General features: G+C 42.2%; 2 protein-coding genes across 2 annotated transcripts; one reads left to right on the forward strand and one right to left on the reverse strand.

Annotated features, from left to right (window-relative positions):
• Positions 1-5,636: 5,636 nt before the first annotated feature.
• Positions 5,637-10,250, forward strand: LOC128410890 (cytochrome c oxidase assembly protein COX20, mitochondrial). The gene is made up of 4 exons (XM_053382703.1): positions 5,637-5,823; positions 7,754-7,868; positions 8,603-8,666; positions 9,741-10,250. Exons 1-4 carry the CDS (start codon positions 5,788-5,790, stop codon positions 9,874-9,876), a joined length of 351 nt encoding a protein of 116 aa, XP_053238678.1. The 5' UTR covers positions 5,637-5,787; the 3' UTR covers positions 9,877-10,250.
• A 3,105-nt stretch (positions 10,251-13,355) lies between these two features.
• Positions 13,356-26,422, reverse strand: HNRNPU (heterogeneous nuclear ribonucleoprotein U). The gene is made up of 15 exons (XM_053382704.1): positions 25,601-26,422; positions 25,125-25,126; positions 24,750-24,855; positions 24,583-24,656; positions 22,194-22,333; positions 21,002-21,101; positions 20,171-20,283; positions 19,705-19,968; positions 19,431-19,550; positions 18,667-18,795; positions 18,168-18,336; positions 17,471-17,716; positions 16,685-16,896; positions 14,961-15,032; positions 13,356-14,449 (listed from the first exon to the last, which is right to left on the reverse strand). Exons 1-15 carry the CDS (start codon positions 26,299-26,301, stop codon positions 14,396-14,398), a joined length of 2,502 nt encoding a protein of 833 aa, XP_053238679.1. The 5' UTR covers positions 26,302-26,422; the 3' UTR covers positions 13,356-14,395.
• Positions 26,423-26,970: the final 548 nt, after the last annotated feature.

A 26,970-nucleotide genomic window follows, 5' to 3' on the forward strand; every position in this document is an offset into this window, starting at 1 on the left:
TTCATCAAAAGCACCTGGCCTCTTCAGCATTCTACAGTGGTACCTCAGGTTACATACTTAATTCGTTCCAGAGGTCCGTTCTTAACCTGAAGCACCACTTTAGCTAATAGGGCCTTCTACTGCTGCCGCGCTGCCACCGCCCGATTTCTGTTCTCATCCTGAAGCAAATTTCTTAACCCAAGGTACTATTTCTGGGTTAGCGGAGTCTGTAACCTGAAGCGTATGTAACCTGAAGTGTACGTAACCCAAGGTACCACTGTACTTTGAGATGGAGGGAGAGACACAACATTTTCATGATGGTATTGGGCAACTATCAACTCCCAACTGAAACACAACAGACCCATATGCAACGTATCAAAAGGAATCTAGGCTAACATACAGCTCCAAGATACAGTGGCAGGTCTCTGGCAAAAAAGGATGGACCTTTCCCATTCCTTTCCTGAAAGGTTAAAAGCAAAAAGCAAGTCAGAAGGAACCAAGAGGAAAATGAGAACAAGAGTAGAAATGTGGAGGACAGGATGCAGAATGCAAGAGAAACGGGGGTGGGGAGGGAAAGTTGTAAGTGACAGTTGGAGAGAGTGAAAGGAGCAAGATGATTAGAAAAGAGCAGCACATGGTAAAATAGAGGGCATAAAAAGATCCTCCAGTTCATACACAGAAAAGGAGGATGGGAATAGAAATAGAAACAAATCAACCCCTGCCTTTAAACAGAGAGGCAGCTCTGTTTAAACATATGATGCATCAGATGCCAGGAAGATGTGAGGGTAGGGGGGGGGAGTGGCAGATGAAGCCAGATCATCTGAAATGGGCGAGGGTCCTTGCCTCCCAAGTGCACAAGGCCTTGCACATTCCAGTTGCCTTTTGTCATCCTATCTTCTGATCTCACCACAGAATGGAACTACCAACTTTTGAACCAGATGGAACAGTTACTTGTCTCCTGAAGCAGAAGGTACATGCACAGCACATTTTAGCATCTTTGAGCTGGCCTTTCATTTACTGTGAAGTCACTAAAGCAATAGTGATGTCATCAGCTTTCATAGAAACAGAATACTAATAATTCTTGGATAAAAAGTTGCATTTCACTGCCAGATATATATTGTCCTGATCCATGGAAATCTATCAGTTTAAAAGACAAAACAGTGTTATGAGGTTAGTAAAAAAAAATTAATAGATGCCTAATGATTAAAGTTTTGACTTAATCTACAATTAATAAGATTTTCCTGTCCGTAGACTTTGAAAGGAAAACACCAACTTCAAGCAGAAAGGCCTTCTGAAGAATAATGGAATTTATTAATATGAGTGTGCTAGAACTGTCAGAAAAACTACCTCAGCTAAGAAAAAATGTCAAGAAACTGAATGGCAGATTCATGGCTTTGCTAAACATCAACCCAAAAATGCAAAAAGCAAAAGCAGGGACTAAAGCGTACATCAGCAGTGATAACTACAGGTACTTTAAGCTATTTTTTAGAAAAAACCAACAACTTAAGCAGTACAAGGAATTGAAAAACAGGTTTGAAAATAAAAAAGACAAGAAAGATTGGAGCAAAGGGAAATTTGCTGCTTTGCGGAGACTGTTTAAGAGGCTAAGCACCTGGGGAACCCAACATAAAGAAGAAATAGATGAAGATCAGGAACTGATTCCACTAGATTTATTTGATGTTTCCTGTGACACAACATAGGTTATATGAATTTTCCTTACTCTTCTCCCCCCCCCACCCACTTCTATGCCTAAAAAAATAAAAAACCCATTGAAAAGAACAAACTGTCCAGCTTTTCAATGTTATTAATTTACAGGACCTATTTACTGGGAAAGTGATGATGATCTGGGCTGGCTTTAAAATAAGTTTGAGAGAAATGCTATGAAACACGTGATTAGTGCACAAAAGCTTGGGAGCTTATTTAGTTCAGCAAAGTAACAGGAAGCATGCCCTTTGAAAATACTATCAAGACTGATCACGTAACAGATATTTGCATAGAAGTCAGCTTTGCCACCAACACAAAAGGCTGTTTGTGGAAAAAACCTCTGCATCCAGCATCTATGCTGCACACACTGCCTGAGGTGTGACCAGGGCTGCTAGTTTGAGTAGCACAATCACTTGGGGGGCTCCATTCACATATTCCTGCCTTCCTGAGAAGCTGTCAGCTTGGATGGCACTGATCACGTCAGAAGAGGGAGCTAGTTCAGAGACCGCAGGAGCAGTCACTCAGCCTCCTGTTACATTTACAGTTTCATAGTTTGTCATTTGCCAGCTTCCATTATACTTAATACATTCCTACCACATGTAAACCTTCTATTCAGACTCAGTGTTGCCCTGAGGAAGGGCAGCTTTATGAACATTAGTTGACACTGCCTGTCATTGGCTCTTTCCACCTCCTGTTGGCCTCTCTGACATCCACCCCACTTGTCCCAATGGGCACCAGCGACCACTGACAACGTATATGCTTGCCACCCAGAATGGCTGGGGCAACCCAGTCAGATGGACGGGGTACAAATATAACAACAACAACAAATGTACATTTTTACCTTTTTAAACTTTAAGTTATTATGTGTCCAAATATTATCCAACCAGTGATGCAAACCATGATTACATAATTGTTTGGAACTTTGAAATTATTTTTAAAACAACAGAGATTTGAAACATTGCAGGTGTCAAAGCATAACTAAGCAGTATTATGGCAGCAAAAGGAAAAACAAGCTTCCTCTCAGTTCAACGTAGATAAAAAGACCATACTTCCACCCCAAGTAGATGAATGTGGGTCCACAGCAGGCTCACCTCTAAAATTATGTCATCAGGATGCACCCTGAGACGATCTACTTTTTTTTTAAAGCTACAGCATCTTCACAGACAACCACCAGATGGCATATGGAACTAACTTTTCATTCATTGCAGATACAGTATGTACTTGAAATCTGTATCTTTCAAATGTCAGAAATCTTTTCAGTCAAATAACTTAGGCAGTCCCCTGTAAATATGCGCTTTTCCCCTAAACCTCTGGGCAGTGCTGCACCAGCAAGTGAGGAAGTCATTGTAAACTTCTTCTCTCCTCATTCCATTGATTTTCTGTCAGCTGTCAATCACGCTCATGTAAACAAATTTACCTTGCTTTTCCAAATTATTCAAAATAGAAAGTATGATACAATAAAATAACCTCTTTACATTTTCTTGTAAAAAGCCTAATAGTCTGTTTAATATATCTTATATAACTGCTAAGAAAAGTCATCAATGTATTTTTAAATGAAAGGAAAAATGTATTTATTTTTTGGTTACACTTCTGTGTCTAACCCAGTGCTTTTTTTCTGCAGGTATGCAGGGGGACGCATACCCCTAAGCATTTTGTGAATCTTTGTACTTTTGTCCATTTACTGTATTTATTTTTCTCAATTTGAACTATAAAATGGTGAATTTCTTGAATAAAAATGAGAGTACTCCTAAACATTTTTTAAGAATAAAAGCACTGGTCTAACCCATAGTATACCAATCCATAATCCAAGCATAAATAATTCTGTTTATATTAAAATTATGTAAAGCCCCATGTATTTTTCAGTTGAACAATCTATAACTGCGTGATATAAAATAAAAGATTATCTACCTAGTCCTCGGTACAGCTCCAATGCTGCTTTACCATCACCCTGTTTCCTTCTATTTCATACTATGCCACAGAATAACTACAGACAAAAGCAAATAAAATAAAATTTCAGTATCACTTTTCAGTGCTTGCAGTTCTTTTTCTCATAAACCACAACACATCAGTGAAAGTAATAATACAGAACTAATGAAATTATTACTGCCGCTGGCATGCAACCTACTAGCTATTTATGTGAGATAAAGAATAAGCACTATTTTAGTTATAATAACCTAACTTGTATTTTGATTACTGAAATAAGCCTTAGGATTTGTTTATTTTGATTACTGAAATGAGCCTTAGGATTTGTTTCCTGTGGTGAAAGGCGGGGGGGGGGGGAATGTAAGCCTAGAAAAAACAATCTATCATAATTCTTAAGTAGAACTATTTCCATACGCAAATACAAAGAATTAAAACTATTTTAACTATTGGGATAATTTTTATGCATATTGGATTTTGACACTGTAGATTCCTTTTTATCAGTCACTAATCTATGCAGTTTTTAAATACGAAACGCAGCAAGAATCAATTATATCCCTTTGCAGCACTCCCAAGTGACCGCAAAGTGCAGGGAAAGAGGCTTTGTGCTGGCCAACAGGCAACGGCTTTTTCCATCTGCCTTCAGCCCTAGGAGCCTTCCTAAATTGAAGGGTAGCTTCTCTCTAGCCAATAGATAACGCTACTCGACTTATATCCTCTTGGCTTTTTTTACCTCGTACTCCATAGAATTACAACATGGTAGAGTTGGAAGGGGTCCTCAAGAGTCATCCAGTCCAACCTCCTGCAGTGAAGTAAATTTTGTTGCCTTGCTAGTAGAAAAACAACCACCGCCTGCTGTGTTTCTCTGTAGTTGTGGTCTCACAAGGATTTTGTGTGTTTTTCACTTATGTCTGGAGGCAGATGTGGGTAACTGATGTGTTTTATAGAGGCCAGGGCGAGATGGTTGGACAGTGTTGTCGAATCTACCAGCATGAGTTTGACCAAACTGCGGGAGGCAGTGGAAGACAGGAGTGCCTGGCGTGCTCTGGTCCATGGGGTCACGAAGTGTCGGACACGACTAAACGACAACAGGTCCAGAAATTACCGTATAGCATATATTCAACACAAAAAACAGCAACAATTTGTTGTGGACAGCTGGCCATATAAAGGGTCCCATTACCTTCATAAGCTTAGGGCTTCATCAAACCTAAATCCGGCCCTGGGCCTGGACGTATGTCATACTAAGTGTTACTGTGCTATAGGAGATCAGGGGAGCTTTGCTCTGACCTTGGTGGTGGTTCTGCTGCTGCTAAGCCATGGTTTGCTTTAGGATCCAAACTTGGGCTCTTCGGGGGTTGTCATTTACAACTGCGAGGGAGGGGAGGCTGAGAGAAATCCCTATGAGGCCCTTACAGCTGGGTCGTCCTAGTCCACCCCTCGAGTCACTACACCACGCCCATGTTTCGCGCTTTCGTTTCGGAACTTTTCAAATTCACATGCCCGCCTTTCCGCAGACGGGAATAAAAGCCCATATAACATGAAGATTTCTTCCAGAAGAAGCAGCAGCCATGGCGGCTTACTTGCGAGAACGTCCCTCAATTTTCAGGCCAGCCTTATTATGAAACACTTGCGGCAGCCTTGCCGCCGGGAACGTGGCTGGCCCGCCAACCGCCCTCGTTAGTCTTTAATTGCTGCTGGTTTATCCTGAGGCGCTCCTCCCCCCGCCTCGCCCCGCCCCGCCCGCCATTAGGCGCCATCAAACACCCTGACGCGACGACGTTCGCGGCGGGAGCAGGACGCGGGAGCGCGCGCGCGCGCAAGGCTGCTGGTTGGGGAGGGTGGGGGAGGCTGAGAGCGGAGGGAAGCGGCGCGGTCCCGCGCAGGCGCGCGCCCTGCTCCGTGACCCATCTCACTGAACAAAGGATTCCTTACTCGAAATCTCCTCTCCAGACCTAAAATGGCGCCGGCCCGCTCTCTCTCCGAGCACCATAGAGATAGAGGAGGGGCCATACAGGGGAAAGGAGGGGGAGGGAGGAAAAACCCCGGGCGGACGGCAGAGACGGATGGGTAGAGCGGCCGCCTTCGTCTGCTCGAGAGGCCTCTCTGCGCAACTCAGGCTTTAGGGCTCTGTGGTTTAGTTGCGGCGGTTGGTCGGCCGGGAGAAGCCTGGCAAGCGGGGTTGTTATGGCGGGCGAGGAAGAGGTCGGGGACGCGGAGAAGGTAAATGAGCTGGGAGCGGAGGCAAGGCGCCGTCGGCGAGCTCCTTAGGGCCTCCCTAGTGTTCGTTGGCTGTGTGGACGGAGGAAGGGGCTGCGGGTTCTGTGCCGTCAGAGCAGCGCGCAAACCGCCTCGACGTGACGAGGCTAGCAGGGCTCGTGGAGCCAAGTGTTGCCTCCCGAACAGCGGACTCCCGGTAGCCGGGTAGCCTTTTTTCTGTTGGCCCTCCCCTTCTAGCAGGTACACTGCCCCTGAGCGTGGAAGCTCTATTCAACCGTCGCGCCTTATCGCCCTGATAGACCGCTCCTTCCCTAGGAAACTGAGCCTCGCTTCAAACCACTTAATGCCCGATATATTTCTGAGTCCACATAACGCGTCGCACGGCCATAAGTGGACCATAATACTCGTTTTGTTTACTCAGGTTCCTTTGTCACAATCGCTGGCATTTCTTTTCTTTTTTAAAATACTAATAATTTAAAATTGTTTTTAATCCTGCCTTCATCTTCGAGGAAACCAGAGGGGTATACCGAAGACATGACAGCTGTAGCTCCAAAGAAATTTTGATCCATTGTTTTATGCCCTGACCCTGAATGTTTGGGCAGACAAGTGAGGCTTTTCTAGCTGCAATCCAATGCACACTTACATGGAAGGAAGCCTCATTGCACTCAGTGGGTTTACTTCTGTGTAGACGTGAATAGGATTGTGTTATAAATGTAACCTTTGCTATTGGAAGAAAATGTTTTCCTTTAGAGCAGATGCATCTATAGACCTGCCAGCTTGCTGCAGCCAGAGTTGGAAAGTGGGGGAAAGAATTCTTCCTTCCATTGTTCCGGTTCAGACCAATTTTGTGAGCATGTTGGGTGGAGGTGGGCAAAGCAGTCTATGGAAGCTTCAGATCCATGACTCCCAATACAACCCCAAAATGCCATGTTTAGACCTGCATTGCTTGTGAGACATCTGCACTTTCCATTTTCCACAGACATACCAAGGGGCCTCAACAGCTTAATGTTGTTTCACTTGGAAACTTCTCTCCAGCTGTACAACAGCACTCACAGTTTCCTATTGCCGCCACCCCCACCCCAGCAGGCCTTCAACTGGTTGTAGGATTGCAGCATAAACTTCTTTCCCCCCCCCCAAATACAGTGGTACCTCTACTTACGTTCACCTCCAGTTACGTATCCCTTACTAAATGCAAGTAAAATAAAAATGCCAAATTTAGAGCACGCTTGTATTTTTAAAAGAATGGTGATGCAAAGTGGAAATTTGTATAGGATTTTCTTCCAATGCATCATATGGTGCTGAGAATTCAATAGAATCAGCATGCTCATACTCCTGTCAAAACTCCAGGAAAGATAGGAACCACTGCAATGTGGAGCCTTCCAACCCAGAAGGATGGCTCAGTGTCACTGATCAGTGCGTCAAATCCTGAGAAATTCAACAGGATCAATATGGTCATGCGGCACTATCTAAACTCAAGTATCCCAAAGTATGGTCTGAAGGTATATGAGGCCACCATGAAGAAAGAGAGGTGGGATATCAGATGTAAAAAAATATACAAAAATCAAGCATAGCCTTTTATATACCACATTGGGAATGATTTTGCCTTCAGGTGGATGGTAGCTGCAAAAGATCAAGGTGATTTGATGCATGCTTTGTCCATTGGTATGAGAATGACAATGAGAATAACAGAGTAGCTTTTCAACAACTTCACCCCACCCCTTTAAAAAGCTACTGGAGAATAATGATAGTAAGATAAATTACTTTCAGTAGTTGTGTCCTTTTCTTGTCCTTTTGGCCCAGTGGGAAAACCACATGCTCTTTTCTTTTTGCTTTACATCACTATTAGTGATCTACTGTACTAAATGCAGCACTTCAGAGGGTTCTGTACATAACCAATGCATTGTTTAATGTGATATATGTCATTTCTTTCAAGTCTTTTAAGCTACTGGGAATACTTGACGTCAGAAATGTCCCTTGTGCTCGAGAATCAGTGCTCTATGGCTCATTGGGTGGTCTAACTTTGGGTCTTGGACACTTTTTGGCAACTAGTAAGTAAAGGTTAATCTGCAGATATTTCTTTTTATATGTAATATTTTCTTTGTTTCCATTCTCTCTTTGTTTCCATTCTCTCTTCTGGTAATACTTTGCTCCATGCAGCAATTAATACATCGCAACAACTGACATAAAGTGTTGCTTGCTTCCTCTCTAAAACCCTTCCCGGCAAAGGTGTACATACAGCACAATCAGTCTCCAAAACATTGCATACCAATTGTTCTTTAAACTTCTTAGCAGTTGGGGTATTCATAAGCATACCTCAGCTGCTGAGGATAATTAAGAGGGTTCCTTTCTCTTTTTTAATAATAGTTTTTATTATTTTCAATTAAAGGTAAAGGTAAACAATAATAGCCTCATTATAACAATACCGATTTATAAGAGGGTTCCTTTCTTTTGCAGCCAGTAGTTCTAGAATCTAGTCTTTGTCTTGTTCAACAGGCTGCATTTCCTCCTTTATTCACCTTTTGTCAAATTTTATGAGGTTAGTACATATGTCAAATTATCCCAAATTTTCTGTAGTTCATTCTGTTTAATGTGTTGTCTCATTGGTTTGTGCAACCATGGTATCATAAAGATTATGCAAAGCCAACTGTATCTTCAGAAATAGTTGGCTAAATACTTCTAAAATAAGTTTCCTACGTTGTTTTTCTGTTAGTTCCTTTTCTTCTTGTCCAATTGTTATGTTGTCTACATAACTTACAAACAAACAAACTTCTTTTCTGCCTAGGCAGAGTGAGACGATCCTGTGACTTTGGAGTGGGAGGTTTTATCCTGACAACATTAGGATGTTGGTATGTATGTTTCTGAAATTCTCAGACTTGTGTTGAAGATGTGAGCGGATAGGCTTTGGGTGGATTCTTCCTACAACCCTGGGAGCCAACTCCTAGGAAGCTATGTCCCTTTGCGCATCCCCTAAAATATTTGAGGGAACCAGGTCCCCCAAAGTTGATGGGCATTGCCATTCAAATGGTGTGTGCCACGCCTTATGAATAATTATGCAGCATGGGGCTTACCTGAGCCCACCCAATATTTTACTCAAGTTGACACCCCTGCCTACAACTCAGCACATGTAATCACACTAGCGTACCAGGCTATTCCTGGAAATATATGACTTATTTGCACCTTCTGCACCCTACTCCAGCTGTCCATTGCTTGGGAGGGGTGTTTAAATAATATGGTAGTACAGTATAACAATCCAAATTCACATCCAATATCTTCACTGATGCAACTGAGAGATGGCAGACTCCAGTGTTGCATGAGTAGACTTGTTTCTGCAATGGAACATTGCCTTCATCTACTTTCTGCAGACTCTACATATCTCCCCCAAGTGCCTTCTCTCCCAAGCAGATTTTGTGGCCATTGTTATTTTATTAAAGTTGTATACTGCCCTTCATCCACAGATCTCAGGGTGGTTCACAACATAAAACGTTTTTTAAAAACCCAAAATAATAATGAGCAAAAAGACCAACCACCAATAAATCTCCCTCCCATAAGCACTTTTAAAAGGGTATAAGATGTTCATCAGCCAAAGGCCTGGTTGAAGAGGAATGTGTTCACCTGTTGCTAAAGGTGCATAATGAAGGTGCATATAGTGGATTGAGAGGACGTGAGGAAGGTGAAGTCCTATTGTGCAGGCAGAAGTCTGTTCCCTTTGTACAAAGCTTTCTTTAACTTTTCCCTATGTGCACATCTATTCCATATTTTTGTTTGCAGAATAGTTACTTAAAAAAAAGTTGTGTAAAGCATTTCTATCTTCAAAGTACAGGCTGGTTCAATACTATACCATTTGAATAAATACTGGGAGTTCTTATTCTCTAAAATAGGATGGGTATCATTCATTATTTTGTTGCCTTTTCTTTATTGAGGGTCTATTGTAGATACAATAATGCAAAACTAAGGATCCAGCAACGAATGGTTCAAGAAGGGATGAGAAAGAAAATTTTATATGAAAGCACCCAGTTTGATCCAGAGAAAAAGAAAAGTGAAGAAAGCCGTTCTTGAAACAGCACTTGGTTGTGAACATTTCTAAGCACAATACGAGACATGGCTCATTTGCCGAGCATTAGGAAACAGTTCAGTCGACTGCCCTGAAGCTCCGAATTGTTTTTTTCATTTATTCTCACTTTCAAATCAAGGGTGAAGCATATGTAATCTGATTTACTTTCCTTGGGGAAGGGGCAGTAGATGACACTTGATGTTTAACCCAGGATTCTAGAGCAGCACAAGGTAACCGTGATGCTTGTAACTTCTTCAGAATGTCTTAAACTAGTGTTGAGCTGGAAGCAATTTAAGTTTGCAAGGTTGCTCAATAATGTTACAACTAATCTAAAGCTGCATACAAGCATCCTTTTCCTCAATAAAATATATCACTTGAATCAAGTTCTTTCATTAGAATACTGTCTGCGTTAAATTAAGCTAAAGGGAATCGTTCTAGGAAAGTACTCATTACCCTCTTTCTACTCCAGAGAAAAAGTTATGCAAGCTTTCTGCACTGAAATCATGTAAAAAAAACCTTTCCCCCCCCCCCCGAAGCCTTTACCCAATTGTATATATGGTAATTATAATAGCAAGCAATTCTGTTTGGTCTGTTTGATAATAGTGGTGGCTACTGTTTTCCAGACCTTTGACCGCTTACCAGTTTTGTGTGCTGCTTGTACAATAATAAAAGCAATCCTTAATTACATTTGGCACCTGTATTTCTGTTTAGCATTGCAAGTGCTCTTTGCAATATTGTGTAGAATTAATAAAAATAAATTTAAGAGCTAGGTGGGCGAGTAGAAATATACTTAAGAGCATTGTGCAATGTTTTTACTGTTAACCATTCTTTGTGCTGTAGAGGTCTACTCTTCAGGGGTGGGGTTTGTAAAAAGTAGTTTGCCTCTGTTGCTTTTGAGAATCCCTGCAGCAAAATTATTTGTACGGATTGTCATCTAGGCCTAGCTTTCAAAGATAGCCCATTATGCTTTAAGAGTTTGTAAACGTATCCTGTTTTAGCAGTTCAACAAGTGATCTGGGTAATTACTTGTATAGGTTGAGTTTCATATTCATTAAGTGAACTTTAAAAAAGAATAAAGTTCAGTAGAAATGATTGTAAATAAATCCAAGCGATCATTTTATATCCCTTGCTACTGTAATGGTGATGTAGCAAGATGTTGTGGTACTTTGCTCCTGAATGAAAATGCAGAACCCTAGCTGGATGAATGGGTATCTAATGCTAACTTACTGCCTAAAGTGGGGTTTACAGAACCCTGTGCCATTGCTAATAAGGCTTGCACAAAACAATTATACAGGTAACAGCATGCATAACAATTGAAAGTGAACTTGATATGCTTACAAGTCTAACCAGGGGCGCTGCATAGACCTAATGCAGAAGAGCGATCTCTACATTAACAAGCAAAAAGCACACGCTCTTTTCCATGGCCCATTTTCATTTTGTAGAGACTTCTAACCAAAGTTACAACCAAGTCATGACTCTAGGAGTGTGGCTTTGAAAGCATGGAGGCATTCATTCTGCACATGGTTTGCTTTTACACCATTTTTCCTAGAATTAGACGCATCTGTGCAAGTTACAATCTTCCCATATTGGTTAACAGTATTATCTGTATAGAGCAGTGCACTAGTTTCTTCTAGCCAGACACTAAAATCTTAGCATCTTAGGAATGGTGAAAGTAAAAATATTACATGGCAAGAGCCATTTAGACTAGCAGTCCCCAAGTACAGATGCAAGTCCAAGTCATTACACTGGCTTAGCTGTATTTTAATGAGGCAGAGGACATGTAATACCTTACCTTAGTGACACTTCTACAAAACTAACTTCTGAAACTTTCTGAAAGCCTTAAAGGTTACCACTGCACATTTTAGATTCCCTGAAAGCACATTAGTGGCGCACTATATGGATGGAACCAACAAGGGTTCAGAAACATTAGTCTGGCAATAAGCTACCAATTCTGTGACTGTTCTAAAATGCATAATCTAGACTGGTGATTTTACTTCCAGGTAAATGAGATTCGGATTCCACTCTTACTCCCAAACAGATCTAGCTGAAAACCCCAATAAATCTTCCCACATAAACTCAAACCCTATATACAATCCTGGAGTAGGGGGAACATAGAAAGACACTCAAGGCACACACTCCCCACTAGTTTACTCATCAAATTCAACTGGGAATCTAACCCCTTTCCTACCCAACATTTCTATTCAAGTGAACTGAAACTAGTCTAGTGAGTAAACACATTTCAAGGCTTGGTCTCTAAATGGGAGACCTAATCCATTCCTGTTGTGATTGAGCAAGCACCACCAACTCCAACCCTTAGCCCTCCTATCACAACCTGTTTCCATGTCAGGTAGTGTGTTCCCAAGAGGGGGGGTGGCAGGCTGCAGAAAAGATGGGAGAAAGCGGGGAGAAACTAAAAATAAAAAGCTAGAAACACCAGACATCACAGCAGCTTGAAGACTATGATCTAGATAATCCTTCCTAGCAAATTACATTTAGCATCAGTTTACTAAACACTTAACATTTTAAACCTGTTCTTTCATAAGCTTAGTACAAGTACTCTAAAAAGTAGAAGCCAGTGATAAACCTTGAAACAACTACACACTCCTGCAGATGCACCATTAGCTCACTTGGTGAAGCGGCGTATTCACTAGTAACTCCATTATACCAAACTAATCCTGCCAAGTGTAGCTGTAAAAGTAGCTATCTAACCATGACATATATAACCACCTATATTCTCTCTAGAAGACGCCCAAACTAATTTGCCATTTTACACCAAATAGTCATTAGCTCTGGCTATGAGTGGGTGGCACTGTGGTCTAATCCACAGAGCCTAGGGCTTGCCAATCAGAAGGTCAGCGGTTCGAATCCCCACAACGGGGTTGGCTCCCGTTGCTCGGTCCCTGCTCCTGCCAACCTAGCAGTTCAAAAACACGTTGTCAAAGTGCAAGTAGATAAATAGGTACCACTCTGGCGGGAAGGTAAACAGCGTTTCCGTATGCTGCTCTGGTTCGCCAGAAGCGGCTTAAGTCATGCTGACCACATGACCCGGAAGCTGTACGCCGGCTCCCTCAGCTAGTAAAGTGAAATGAGCGCCACAACCCGAGTCATCCGTGACTAGACCTAGTGGTCAGCGGTCCCTTTACCTTTATGAGCTTCAGCTGCCACCACCACTGAGAGTTCTGTTAGCCTAAGCACCAACCCTGCAATATACAAATACTACTGGCTATTCTTTGCAAAACTAAAACATTTGTGTGCTGGTATATTACCATCCATTTCATGAAATTCAGAAACTCCTTCCAACAAGGGACTACCGGATTCCTGATTCCAGAAGTCTTGTCAAATGTTTTAAAGTTGCTTAAGCAACTGGTTCTCTTTATTATGTGAAAGCATGCATGTGGTGCATATACATCTCACTATATTTGCGTATCCTGCCCCTCAAAGTCATTAAAGGGATTTTAGACCAATGTGGTGAGAATCCCAGAACAAGAGTAAAATGATTTTATTTTATTGCAAACAAACGGCTAAAGTTAATTTCTCCACCCACTTTCTTTAGATAAGTAAATCAGCAGGCTAAGGAGACACACCCATCTGAGAACTAACATGATTAAAAATTAGATATAAAATGGGTGAATCACAATTTCATTTACAAAATGGTGGAGTTACTACTACAAGCACACTAAATACACAGTATTTGTGGGAAAAAGGTTACAGACACACAGCTAACTTCATATAGATCCCATTAGACAACTGGATTTACAACAAGTTTGTTTAATAAGAAATGGGCAGAGCCAGCTTTTTTCAGAATCAAAATGCATAACAAATGGAAAAAAGTTGATGGTGTGTACCTTCACAAGTTGAGCCTCCACAGACAAAAGCAACCAGGTTTTACATGCACTCCACCTTCACTATTTAATCTTTAGGTTTGCTTTGCAACCCCACCCTCAACCCTTTGCCAAATTAAAAAACAAAAATACAACCTAGCTTATTGCCAAAAGACCATTCTTATTTCTCTTCCCCCTCTTCCATACCTAGAAACTGCATAGAGAGGATGGAGTGGAAGATGGAGTGTAATGAGCATTATTTACATAGTATTAGTATTCATGGGGCCACAACAAGCCTGGTTGCTAACTTTTCTGTTTTGATGACTCTCGACTGTTTCTTAGAATTTTTTTTAAGGGGGGGGGAGAAGAGAAAAGAAAATCTTTAATAAGAGGACACCAGATACAAAGCAACATTTTACTTTTGTTGTGGTAAAAAAAAAGTCACATTTTACAGATAAAATGCAGAACCCTGAAATACTGACACATTCTCTTATCGTGCACAATGCTGAGGTTCTCTTAAGATTCACTTTAAAACTGCAATTAAAAATGTACAAAAAAAAATCAAACCCACAAAGCTTCTAAAAAAGGAACCTGCAGGCACTTCCTCTTGTGGAATGTTTAAAAAGTTAGCCTACTAAAGAAAACAGTCGACTTCTTGTGAAGGTTTTGAAGAAATATGGATCAGTTCATTTTATTTGGGAATTCAATAGTATCCTTGGTGATAATGCTGACTCCATGGCTTCTGACCCCAGAATTGCTGCAAAAACCAAGATAAACACTGTTAACCATTGTCAAATATCAGCAAATTTTATTTCTACGTTCCGTAGGTGTGTATGAAAAACATCTGAAGCATGCAATTGGGAGTGAAGTGTGGACACTTCCTAATACTTTAATCCCACTCCTATGATTGTTTACACATACAATGGTACCTCTGGTTACAAACGCTTCGGGTTACGTGTTTTCAGGCTGCGGACCACGGGAAACCCGGAAGCACCGGAAAGGGTTACTTCCGGGTTTCGCCTCACGCATGTGCAGAAGCGCCAAATCGCATCATACGTGTGCGCAGATGCTGCGCTGCAGGTTGCGGGCGTGCCTCCGTCACAGATTACGTCTGCAACCCGAGGTTCCACTGTATGAAGTACAAATTACGAACAAACTACATCTTGTACTAACGTTACTCTTAAGCTATTTATATTCTCATAAAGGTTGTTAAAACATACACTTAACGTTACTTCTTATTTTGCTGCAGATTGAGAAAGTTTACTTACACCCTGCTGCCACTGGTTGTAGCCCTGAGATTGATTTTTGTAGCCACGATTGTTTCCCCTTCCTCTGAAGTTCTGTAACGAAAGTCCAAGAAATTGATTTGTAGTTAATTAAACATTTCACCATTCAATGGCCAAAACCACACCCAGGCGGCTATCTGTAGTAAACTTCAAAAATGTTTCAGTTAATAAACTTTCAGATAAAAAGACTTCAGTTGCTGTTGATTCCTAACTATCAAGGCAACATTCTGGCAAGAGACATTTATTCCAAATTCTTCTTGCTAGTCAGTATTTACCCATATGCCAGTAAAGTACTGCTCCTGAACACATGCAAGTTGGGGAATCAGGCTAAACCAGCAAATAACAAATGTGGTGCTGATCTTGCTATACGTACAAATTACATGGTCAGTGGTCTTATGATCATCGTCTGGATGAAATGCTACCTAGCAGAGGGATGGTGCAGAGGCTTGTGAGATTACTTGTGTGTTTTTTTACTAAAATCTTGAGGTTTAGATTAATTTTAAACCCAGGAATTTCACACAGGTACAGGCTCAATCCTTTCAAACAAACAAATCATGGTAATGTCACTCAAATCTATTTTAAATACTAATGTTTATGGGGTGGGGTAATTCTGCTACAACTACTATGAGCCAGAGATTCTTACAGGTCTCTGGGTGGTTCAGAGTGAATAAACCAATAGATTCCAATCTACCTTCTGCCCATTCCATTATCTATCCACGGAGGAATATGCTTGATTAGAAAACAGGACTTCATACAAAAAGCACAGCTGCACTGTTGCATAAATTATATATGGGATCTCTGTAAAACCCTATGTTTCCAATACAGTGGTACCTCAAGGTTACGAACAACCTAGCCAACAGCCTAGTTACGAACACTTCAAAACCGGAAATGAGTGTTCTTGTTTGCATATTTTTTTGGGGAGTGTGAACGTACTCCATTCGGGGTGCACTCCCGTTTTGAGTGCCACACTTCTGGCAGCAGAGAAGGGGGTCATCACGGCGTTTCCCTCAGCCACAAGGGAGGGAAGCTGCGACCGCTAGTCATATGGTTGGCTGGCTCACAACTCTCCCCCATGACTGTGGAAATGGATAAAAGCCCCACATCCAAACAATGACTATCATCAGTGCACGTAATTTTTTTAATTTTAATCATCTACAATACTGTTTTATTTATTTTATAGTACAGTACACATTGATTACTGCTTTCATTTTATGGATCAATAGTCTTGTAAAGATAGTAAAATTCATGTTAAATTGCTGATTTAGGGGTTTGTTTTCAGAAGTCTGGAATGGATTAATCCATTTTGCATTACTTTCTATGCCAAAGCGCACCTTGGTTTAAGAACGCTTTGGTTTAAGAATGGATTAAGTTCATAAACCAAGGTACCACTGTATGTCTTTCAGCTCCTATATATTGGCCTTGAGAGCACCTAATGCAGGACAATGAGCATAGACCTCATCGGTTCCTTTAGACAGAAACTACTGGAACAGCGTAAGACAAAAGTACAATTTTAAAAACTTAGGTTTCAGCACTACAGGATTGCACGTGTTATAAAACTTTGAAAAAACATTGTACATCATATACTTCAGGAACAGTATTGTTATTTATTAGGATCACACTTTTAAACATACTTTATGTATTGGTTGCTAAAGAGAGCACAAAAAGATTCAGCCAAAAATGCCATCTTCCTGACTACAGCAAATTACCTGGTTATAGTTCCCTCTGTTGGGCATTCCACCTCTGTTATAGTTTCCTCTGTTTGAGTAACCACCTCCTCCGCCACCGCCACCTCTGGCCGGAAAGACAGGACCACGGGGGTATGGGTAGCCTATTGCCCCACCACTGCCACCGCCTCCTCCACCTCCACGTTGGGGCATGTTACCGCCTCTCCTGTTGTATCCTCCACGATTTCCAGGGACTGCGAAAAATGTTAGAATATTAATATTGACCCAATGGCATACTTTAATTTGACCCAGGGGGTTGGGGAAGAGAAGAGAAGTACAAGACTATTTAGTAATAGACATTAATTTCAGCCTGTGCACAAGTTAGTTTTTTCTAGTAAAGGAGCTTTGAACTTGGAAGACAAAATTGAAATTCCATGGGGCAAGGCATTTGAAAACTGTTATAGAGTCCAAACTGAGGTTGCTTTAAGAACAGTTATGGGGAAAGATAGTGACAGCCCTCTCCCAAACCACCGAAAACTTATTCAGCCCAAGCACTGGTGATTTCATGAGGTTCTGTCCATAAACGTACACCTAGCTGCTTCTTTAAAAAAATTAAGCTTTAGGATGCTGAATTACATTTTTTTTTCCTGCTAAATCAAAGCCATGCCTGGGCCTCTCCAGCTGTATTTTTTTTTTTCAGAAATGAAGACATTGTCTCCATCCACATTGATCTATTCTCAAAGCTCTGCTCTTCTTTAGGGCAAGCAACTAAAACCTCGGGTATAAAAAATAAAATATTTAAGAGGCAGTTTTAGGAGCACAGGATACCTCCTCCTCTGAAGTTGCCACGCATGTTAAATCCACCGCGTCCTCTCTGTCCACCTCTGTTAAACTGGTTTTTACCACTCTTTTTGTTACTTTTCTTTGAACCAGTGTTCTGTTTTTTCTCTGGAGGAAGGGCCTTCTTGCTTTCTTCTTTGTACTGTTCCAGAAGCTTCTGGGCTTCTTCTTTTTGCAACTCTACGTAGATTATTTCATCAAAACATTCTGACACCTCTGGCAGAGTAAAATTTCCTACAAGATATAGAGTCCTGAATATTCAGTATTTATTTCTGAAGCCATTAGAAAAAGCCAAAGTTCCCCTCCTATATAAAAGGAATACAAGACAAGTAATCATCACTTCAAGCTAGGAGCAAGATTCCTGAAAACTTGACACATTCTCCCTATTAAGTTGAACTGGGAACACACGTCTGCTATAACACGTTTAGCTTCGTTTTCTAGGGCACTTTATGCCAAGACAGCTTTGTGCATCTGCATGAAGCATATCATGACTTAAGTAGTATTAAGGGCTGCAGCAGAGGGAACACAATATAGTGTTGTCTTACAAAGTTACAGAAGTCTTCCAGTTTTTTTTAAAGAGGCATAACTGTTTTAAGGCAAGAAATTTTGAATCTTTAGGTTTTTACATTATTCCTTTAAACAGATACTCAACATCCTAGAACACAGTATAGATTATGTTCCATGCCTTTCATTTTGAGCACTGCATGCTCTGGAAGATCTTTTCCCTCCACCTCTGCCTTCTTTTGTGTTCTTTGCTTGTAGTCTTCATCTTTTGGGCAAACAACAACTGCTTTGCGCTGGAAGCCTGCAAACAGGCACATTTTTCTCCTCTGCGCAGCTGCAGACACATTTGTCTGAAAAAAATGCAGTAACTTACTACACGTAGCTGTCATTGTTAGAGCTAAGTTAAATTAGTGTGCTTAGATTTCACCTCCACATGTATAAATGCAAAGAAGTTTACAAGTAGAAGGAAGTTATGTACATGTTAGGCCGTAGAGGCTAGGATAACCATTCTCCCCCTGATTTCATGTATATTACAAACCTAAGTACAACTGCTAATATTCTAACTTTATTTCCTCAATATATATATTGTATCTCCCATTGAAGTTTAGAATCTACACCCCCCCTTAAACAAATGGCAGCTTAACTGAATTTTGTAAAACAATGAACTTTTGCCCCCATACCTGATCCAGAATAAAGTTCCGTTTCTTACGCGCAGCAATCTCAATAAACTTGCCAAGACACTGTGGTGCTCTCTGCAACAGTGTGTTGAGTTTTCCAGTATCAGCCATTTGCCGCTTAAAACCTGCAACCTATGGAAACAGAAGTTGCCCAGCATTCACTGCCATTAATGTTCTTTTCATTGGGTATTTTTAATAGCAAGAAATTGTCTGTAACTGCTAATACTAGAAACATTTTAGGCAATGGTTTTGCAATACATGACTTGTTCTAAATGCTCATGAGATCAATCCTAAGAATTAAACAGGCCAACCCAATTTATCCCATCATCCAGTGCCTTGCAATGTTTAATTCCAACACTTTACTATTAATATACCATGCAAATCTCAAAACAAATGTGTCACGTAACGGCCTATAGCTAAACCAAGTTGGACTTATTTTTATCTGGAGTTCCAGTATTTCAAGCAGGATGTGTATACTTTTAGGGGAGTAACAGCTTCTTCTAAGTTTCCAAATGAACAATCTAGAAAATACCCACTCCATAGAAATAAAGCTTTTCAGTGGGCCATCAACTGCTAAAGCAGTACCCTTAAATGAGTTAAAGACATCTAAGCTTTATTACAATAGATGCATGATGGCTACAAGTTTCCAAATGAGTTACCTTGAAGTTGCAATCCTAAAAATTATGGTAGGGAATAAGTCCCACTGAACATAGTGGGATGAACTACCCATAGAATTATGCTAAATTTGTGCAGGAGTTGGAACTTACCATCATTTTGTCCATAATAGTATTTGTTCCAAGGATATTGTACTTCCCAGGGTTCTCTGCTGCATGTTTGGTAACCCATGTAGTCTTCCCAGCACCAGGCAAGCCAATCATCATTACCACCTAGTGAGTTTAGGCATAAAAAATGAAAGCTCTTATTTTATACCCCAATTGCCCTACAGACAAGGCTTGTCATTTGTGGTACCCATATCAACTGCCTCAAGACAAATACTCAAGCTGGCATGCTTCAATGATTTCAAAATGGACCGTTACTTACTTCACATTCTTTCTTGTGCTCTGGTCCCTTGGGTCCTCTAACTCTATCTTCCAAGGGAACATTCTGGATGAAGGTGTACCCCTCTGGTATGGGGAAGTACGGCTCATCCTTCTGGCCAAAGTTAAATTCAACAGCACAGTTATGGCAGAGAACATGGGGGAAAATGGGCTTTTCAGAAAGAACTTCCTTGCTGATTTTGAAAGCAACGCCAAGTTCCTGTCCATTCTTTGAGTAAGAAAGTTCCACTTCATCACCATCAAAATTCTGTTGTACAAAAAAAAGTGTTAGCATAAATGAACTTAGGCAGGTTCATTAATTAGAAATAAATCTAGTAAGGCTTGAGTGGATATTTAAAGGAAAATCTAAACACTTGAAAATTAAGCAAAGGTGCAATACCTAATTAAGGAAATGAAGTTGTGCATTTTGAGCAAATGGAAACTGACGTTCCAAGTAAGGAAATACTTACAGCAAAACATCCGATCACATCATTTTCATCAAATTTCTCACCAAAGTCTTCAATCTCACAATTACATGTCTTTATTCCTTTCAAGGAGTATCCGTAAGAAAACTCTTCCTCGCCTGATAAATTTGAACAGTTGCAGTTGAGGCTTTCAAGTTCTGAATTACTGTATTTGTAACCCAACATTCAACCTCAAGCTTTTCTATAAAAGCTGCACCATACAGATAACCCCCACCCACTGCAGAATCCTAGCACTGTGGTACACTGCAAAGTGAGAATGGCTCATGTGAGAGCTCAGAAAGTAACTTTAGTTTAGAGCACAGGTCTGGTGGGAAAGTCCCATTATTTTCTTTCCAATCCAAGGAAATTAGCTGCGTAGGATGTTACTTCAGCTTCTCACCCAACTACTCACTACGGGCAAGCACACAACAAATTAGCCCCCGATTCCTTCTGTACCAGGCTCCTCAGGGGGACAGAGACATGAAATAGGCACAAAAGTGAAGAGTGCTGTTGCTAAAGGGATTTGATTCAAAGCACTATTCTTTGCCCAATATAAAAATAGAGGATGTCAGGTATGCTGGCACTTCACTATATTCCTTTTGTCGAAGTGCTGAGTTTTCTGGAACAGATTCCATAGTTCAAATGTAACTTCTAACTACCATTACTAACAAAAATAGTGGTTGTAGTTACTCTTTTTTCAAAATTAAGTTTTACCACGCATTTTCTGTCTACAGTGATTCATCATCTCCCTCTTTTAAGCACTCAGAAAAGTACTACACCCATTCCTACAAAAAGACGAATCACCATGACAATCCATGTTTTAAGGGAAAAGCTTACCAAGCAGCATCCCACTTGTGTTCAGTGACCAGCCAACTCTCACTTCATGTATGTCAATATCTTTTGTATACAGGTGCTTGACAGGGATCTTTTCAGTTACCTATTTTTGTAATAAAAAGAACTGCTATTAATTACAGTTATAATAAAAGTGTAGCTTAGCTAGCCTTGTCAATCAGACTCCAAAATTACCAGTCTTTCATACACTTTTTTTAAAAAAAGTTTTCAGCTCCTCTTATGAGCAAATTGCAGGCTAGTAAAATACCTCAGGTTAAGTACTTTATTCGTTCCGGAGGTCCGTTCTTAACTTGAAGCTGTTCTTAACCTGAAGCACCACTTTAGCCAATGGGGCCTCCCGCTGCCACGGGAGCACAATTTCTGTTCTCATCCTGAAGCAAAGTTCTTAACCCGAGGCAATATTTGTGGGTTAGAGGAGTATGTAACCTGAAGCGTATGTAACCCGAGGTACCACTGTATATTGCAAGCCAGTAACAAGTGCTCTTTGCCCTGGTCTACACCCAGCACAGAGACACAGACTGTTTCAAGAGGGATCAATCATTCCATCCCTCTACTGGCAACTCACTCCCTTACTTGGGTGAACTCCCGAGATGCCGATCGTGACCAGGTAAGCACATTATGTTGAATGATGGTAATAAGCATACGTGTAGGATCTGCTGCAAAATGCTATTATTATTGAAGAAACCATTCTGGTTTTTGTATGAAAGGTTAATTGGATAATTGCTTTATTGTGTTAAATAGCACTTTACTGCTAAATTTTCCAGGTATTGATAAAATACCTGTTATGTTCTTGGCTATTTTTATTCTGAGTTGCGTAATACTCATACTTAAATGATTCTGAGTGTGCATGCCTGTGCAGCGAAGACAACACCTTTCATGCTAATGAGGGGCAGTATTGACGGGTGGGGGTGGGGAATTGGCACACACCCCAGAAAAATACCCCCAGCTCTTTTAAAGGCTGAACTTGCCCACAAAATGCTGACTCTGTTAGGGAGCATATAGGTGGGAATAGACTGGGAGTATCTTGGAAATGGGCATGACTGCCCAGTTGAAATCAAGAATACGTATTTTCCATAATAAAATGTAGTTTCTCCTCTCCTCATTTAGCTTGATTTCAGATGAAACTATAAGCATTCAGAAGCAATGTTGAACTGTCTTCAATACTGATCTGGCTTACCTTCATCTCAAAACAGACTTTTCCTTTAGAAACTCCATAGGATGCTCTCCCTCCAGCCCAAAGAAAGGCAAAACTTTCCATTGTCAATGAGGAAGCACTAAAACGATCTCTTGAAATTTTGAAGTGTAGATCACAGTTATCTGTCAATAAAAGAAAATCAAACGGTTGAAATCTGTTCAACTACAGTCGAACAAAAAAAGTGGAGAACACCCTGTAAGAATCAAGTTACATCAGTTTGATTTAGTGCTATTCTTTGTCACAACAGGTAACTCTTGAATTAGTCAAAATTTAACTCAGTCCCCCTTTTACTTAAGGGTTCTCAAGCAAAGTGATGACGTTTGCTCAAGACCGAAGCTTATCATCTTATTTCACTCTGGAATCAGGATTATCTATGTTTAGCTTAGCTATGATGTATTTTCACACATACCCTATGAAGTACCGTATTTTTCGCCCTATAGGACGCAATTTTCCCCCTCCAAAAATGAAGGGGAAATGTGTGTGCATCCTATGGGGCGAATGCAGGCTTCAGGAAGCTATCTGCAAGCCGTGGGAGAGCTGCCTGCACCCAGAAGCCGGGGGCGCGCTGAGCTCAGCACGCCCCATGATTCGGGGTTTGCGCAGCTCTCTGCAAGCCGTGGGAGAGCTGCGCGAAATCGTGCAGTTCTCCCACGGCCTGCGGATAGCAGCCTGTTCTGGGGGCTGGGGGAAATAATTTTTTTTAATTTCCCCTCCAAAAAACTAGGTGCGCCCTATGGGGTGAAAAATACGGTAATCATCATTTGTCTTTGGCTAGCTTTGTGTGCAGACACTTAAAATGGATGGTATGTAACTAAGTTTTACCCAAAGTAAACCCACTGAAATTAATTGACCTGACTTTGTAATGTTCATTAATTTCAATGGGTCTAATCAGAGTAAAACTTATTTTGATACCACTTTCCATGAATAAGCTGTAGACTGAGAAAGGATTTCAAGATGACAATGTTCAGCCAAACACAAGTTGTCCTATAATACAAATGTCTCAACACCTCAAGAGATTATTGCTTTTTATAGAGCCATTGAGTCAGACACTATTCAAACAGAGATAGAAACATTTCTATAAATACTCTCAATTGTTCTATCAAACAATACTTTCATATTATGTAAGTGAAATAGAAAGTGTAGGCCTCACTTCCAAGGGTGCAGAGGACTGCGGTTTAAGATGCAATTCTAGACATATCCAATACAGTAGTAAGCTTGAACTGGACTCGGTAGAATTTACTTAAGTAAACATGCACATGATAAAGTTGTTTACTATTTTTTATCTTGTGCTGCAGCATATGAATTTGAAATTTTCTAAAACACCAACCATCAGCAGCTTCACTGCCCAGTACTATCACTTTTCAAACCAAGGATTAGTATCACATAGCCACTTTGTCTTCTGGAAATACCTCCATAATCCCTCTATAAACTTGTCTGTGCAACAGTTCACTACTTTTCCATGAGCAAATGTGCCAAAGTAACTGTAGACTGTCCCAGAATAACTTCTCAGAACTTTTTAAAGTTTCATTGTTCTTAATGAAGTCATTTTGAATGTGCATGAAGCTCTAAAGTGAAAGCTTACGAATAATACCTACAACCTCAAACAATGGCTTATCATCTTGTTAGAATACACATGCCCTTAAATTATCATTTGGTAACACTTTTTAAACATATTCCTTATCAGTTTCCATGATTTTACCAATAAAACTCCAGATTGACTTGGGACTCCAAATATACCCCCCCCCAGTCCAGATGGGAGGCAGCAAGATTGCAGCTGCCAACCAACATCTGCAGACATACTAAGCAATACAAGGTGGAAAATTCCACCACTTTCCAAAAGTAGTGTTACACAATATTAGTAAAGTACTTGCTACCATTATACAGTATCTGTTCAAATTGAGCAGTTTCAAACTTGCAATTATTTCCAATGAAAATAATTCTTAACATTGAACAAAATTCTTGATGTACTCTTAATTGGACTTTCCCTGTTAATGAAGCATCTTAGTGCAGTTAGTTTTATCTACTGAGGTATTTATGCAGGTATAAAGTAGGAGGGGGTCCTTTGACTGCCTACATCAATTAGCATACTGTACATCAATTAGCATATCCCATATCTCCGTTTTTTCAAATAATGCTTCCCCTTTCAAAGCATCCGTTTCTCCCTTTGTGCCTCACTTTTTGCACAGAACAACACTTTACACTTTTGTGTTGTCCTGATTAAATTCAAAGCTAATGCATTGAAAAACTAAATTTTCAGAGCAGAGCAGAAATTCTACCTCAGGTACACAAATGGCTCCTAAAATTTTTTTTAAAGAATCAACAGACTGTCTTAGAAGTTTGTTTTAAACGACAAGTGTGTTTTTATACTTACAAGTATCAAGACAAACCATTGTGTCATCAAAGTGTTCATCCTCCTCTTCAACAGGTGGCTGAGGAGACTTTGCCCTGGCCAACAAAAAAAGGTCAGTCACTTGAGTTCAACAAATTGAAATTATTAAAATCTTTCATGAAAAACTTTAACATGCCAAAGTGATTTACCTGCTGTATTTGTTTTCTTCAATATACTCAAAATACCCTCGCCCATGGTCTTCACGTGGCCGCTTAACTCCCCTTTTTTTCTCCCCAGGTTTTTGCTCAGTTTTAGCTTCTTCGTTTTTTTTGAAGAGGGAAATAAGATACGTTAGAAACGATAAAATACAGCATACTTTTTTTACTCTTATTAGGAAAGCATCTACTCTCGCGGCGCATTTGTAACAATGCTTCCCGTAAATCTTATAACTTCAAGTGCACAGAAAACTAAAGGTCTGCCTCCTCTGACGTTTGCCGCTGTCGATTTGACCTTCCAGAGTTAGCAGGGAAAGTCTTCGCTCGGATCTACGATCGCGCCTAAGCAGCGGCTCTCAAAAGGCCCACCTCTTCCTCATCCTTCCCCTCCCCCCGCCACGGCCTGATTTCGGCAGGCGCGCGCGGCCTAGGCTTTGCGAAAGGGATTCCTCCGCCTCCATTGTACTCAGCGTTTGAACTCGAGCCCACAGCGCCCCACGGACGGATGTGACGCAGAACAGCACAAAACGTTCCCTCGCACGTTCCACAGCGCGCCCCAGCGGCTCCTGCGAGTCGCCCCTCCCCCCGCCTCGCGCGCCCCTTCCTCACCACGCTCGCGAAATGGCGCAAAGCTCCCCCCCCCGCAGAGACACGCGGCGGGCCTGGCCTGGAAATCCCCAAAGGCAGGCGCGCGGGGAGGGCCTTCCCCACTTCCACCGACAGCGGTGGGGGGAAAGGCGCGGTGGCCGTGGAGATGGGGGGGGAAGCGAAAGAGAAAGATGGCGGCGGACCCTGACCTCGCTGCTGAGCTCCCAACCGCCGCCCATCCGGGTCCCACGCAGTACTCACCCCCAGGACGAGCAGGCCCGCCGGGCTTCTGCTGCTGGGCGGGTGACAGCTGCTTCGCGCCGGGCTGGGCCGAGGAGGCCGGAGTCGAGGCCGAGGCCTCCGAGGCGGCAGCGCCTTTCCCGGCCGCCTCCTTGGCCGCGGCGCCGTGCTGCTGCTGCTGCTGGGCGCCGTGGCCGTTGGCGTTGCCGCCGCCGCTGCTGCTAGTGGTGGCTGCGGCGGCGGCGGCGGCCTCTTCCTCCTCATCCTCCCCTTCCTGGAAGCCCTGGTCGTCGCCGTTCTCGTCGTCCTCCAGGTCTTCGGCCGCCTCGTCTCCGGCCGCCACCCCTTCGCCGTTCTCCTCGCCCAGCTCCATGCCCTCCTCCTCCTCCTCTTCCCCGGGGCAGACGCCGAACTCGGCCTCCTCATCGTCGTCGCAGGCTGCGGCCTGGTCGGAGCCTCCTCCTCCGCCTCCCAGGGCCAGGTCCTCCTCTTGGGCTCCGCCGCTGCCCGGAGCGGCCTCGCCCATCTCCTCCGCGTTGCCGTTGCCGGGCTCTCCGCCGGCCAGGCCTCCCCCGCCGGCCTCCTCCTGGTCGAGCGCGGTCTGGAGCCGCTCCATGAGCTCGGCCTTGAGGCCCCTGTCGGAGAGGCGCCGCTTCTTCAGCTCCTCCTTCAGCTCCGACACCTTCAGCTTCTTCACGTTCACCGGGGAGCAGCTCATGGCGGCGGCTGCACGGACTCGATGCGGTCTGGGCGGAGGTGGCTGGCTCGGGTGGCTGCGGCAGCTGCAGAAGAGAGACCCGCCTGGCGCCAAATCCTTTCACCGAGGCTCGCGAGGCAGGGACGGTGAGCGCGCCTCGCGGGCTCGAGCACGCAGGCGCTGTACTCACCCCGCCCCCGCCGCGCGCCCAATATATCCTCGCCCCTCCCTCGCTACCGTAACTATCAAATTTCGCGCAGCTCTTACCGTGAGCGGCCACGGCGCAAGTAACCCGAGGATAAAGTGGTAATATAGTTCAGTAATATTCGCGCGGCAGAACCAGTGGCGCCCCAAAGGCTGCGAAACTGCACACTTAAACATTCAAATACAGTGCTAGATTGTATTTATTTTTCAAGAATGCAGTTTTAGAATTGGGCTGCAGGTTGGATATCAAAATGTTAACGTTTTGTGCTCTGCTCCTGGCGCATTTATTAAGTATTTTGTATTGGGCAATAGCCTCCTCTGCCTTCTGCAGAGCTAAGCCCAAGGCGGCTTCCTCCCAGGTAAGTTTCCACAGGCATACAGCTCTGAATATGCTTTTAACTGAAATTGGAAATAAAAATCATCATCATAAACTTTCTTGCACTAGCCAAAGGCCATTGAATCATCCAAAAACATGAACAATCGCTA

This window comes from Podarcis raffonei, chromosome 3 (assembly GCF_027172205.1).
Source record: "Podarcis raffonei isolate rPodRaf1 chromosome 3, rPodRaf1.pri, whole genome shotgun sequence".
In the NCBI taxonomy this organism is placed as follows: Eukaryota; Metazoa; Chordata; class Lepidosauria; order Squamata; family Lacertidae; genus Podarcis; species Podarcis raffonei.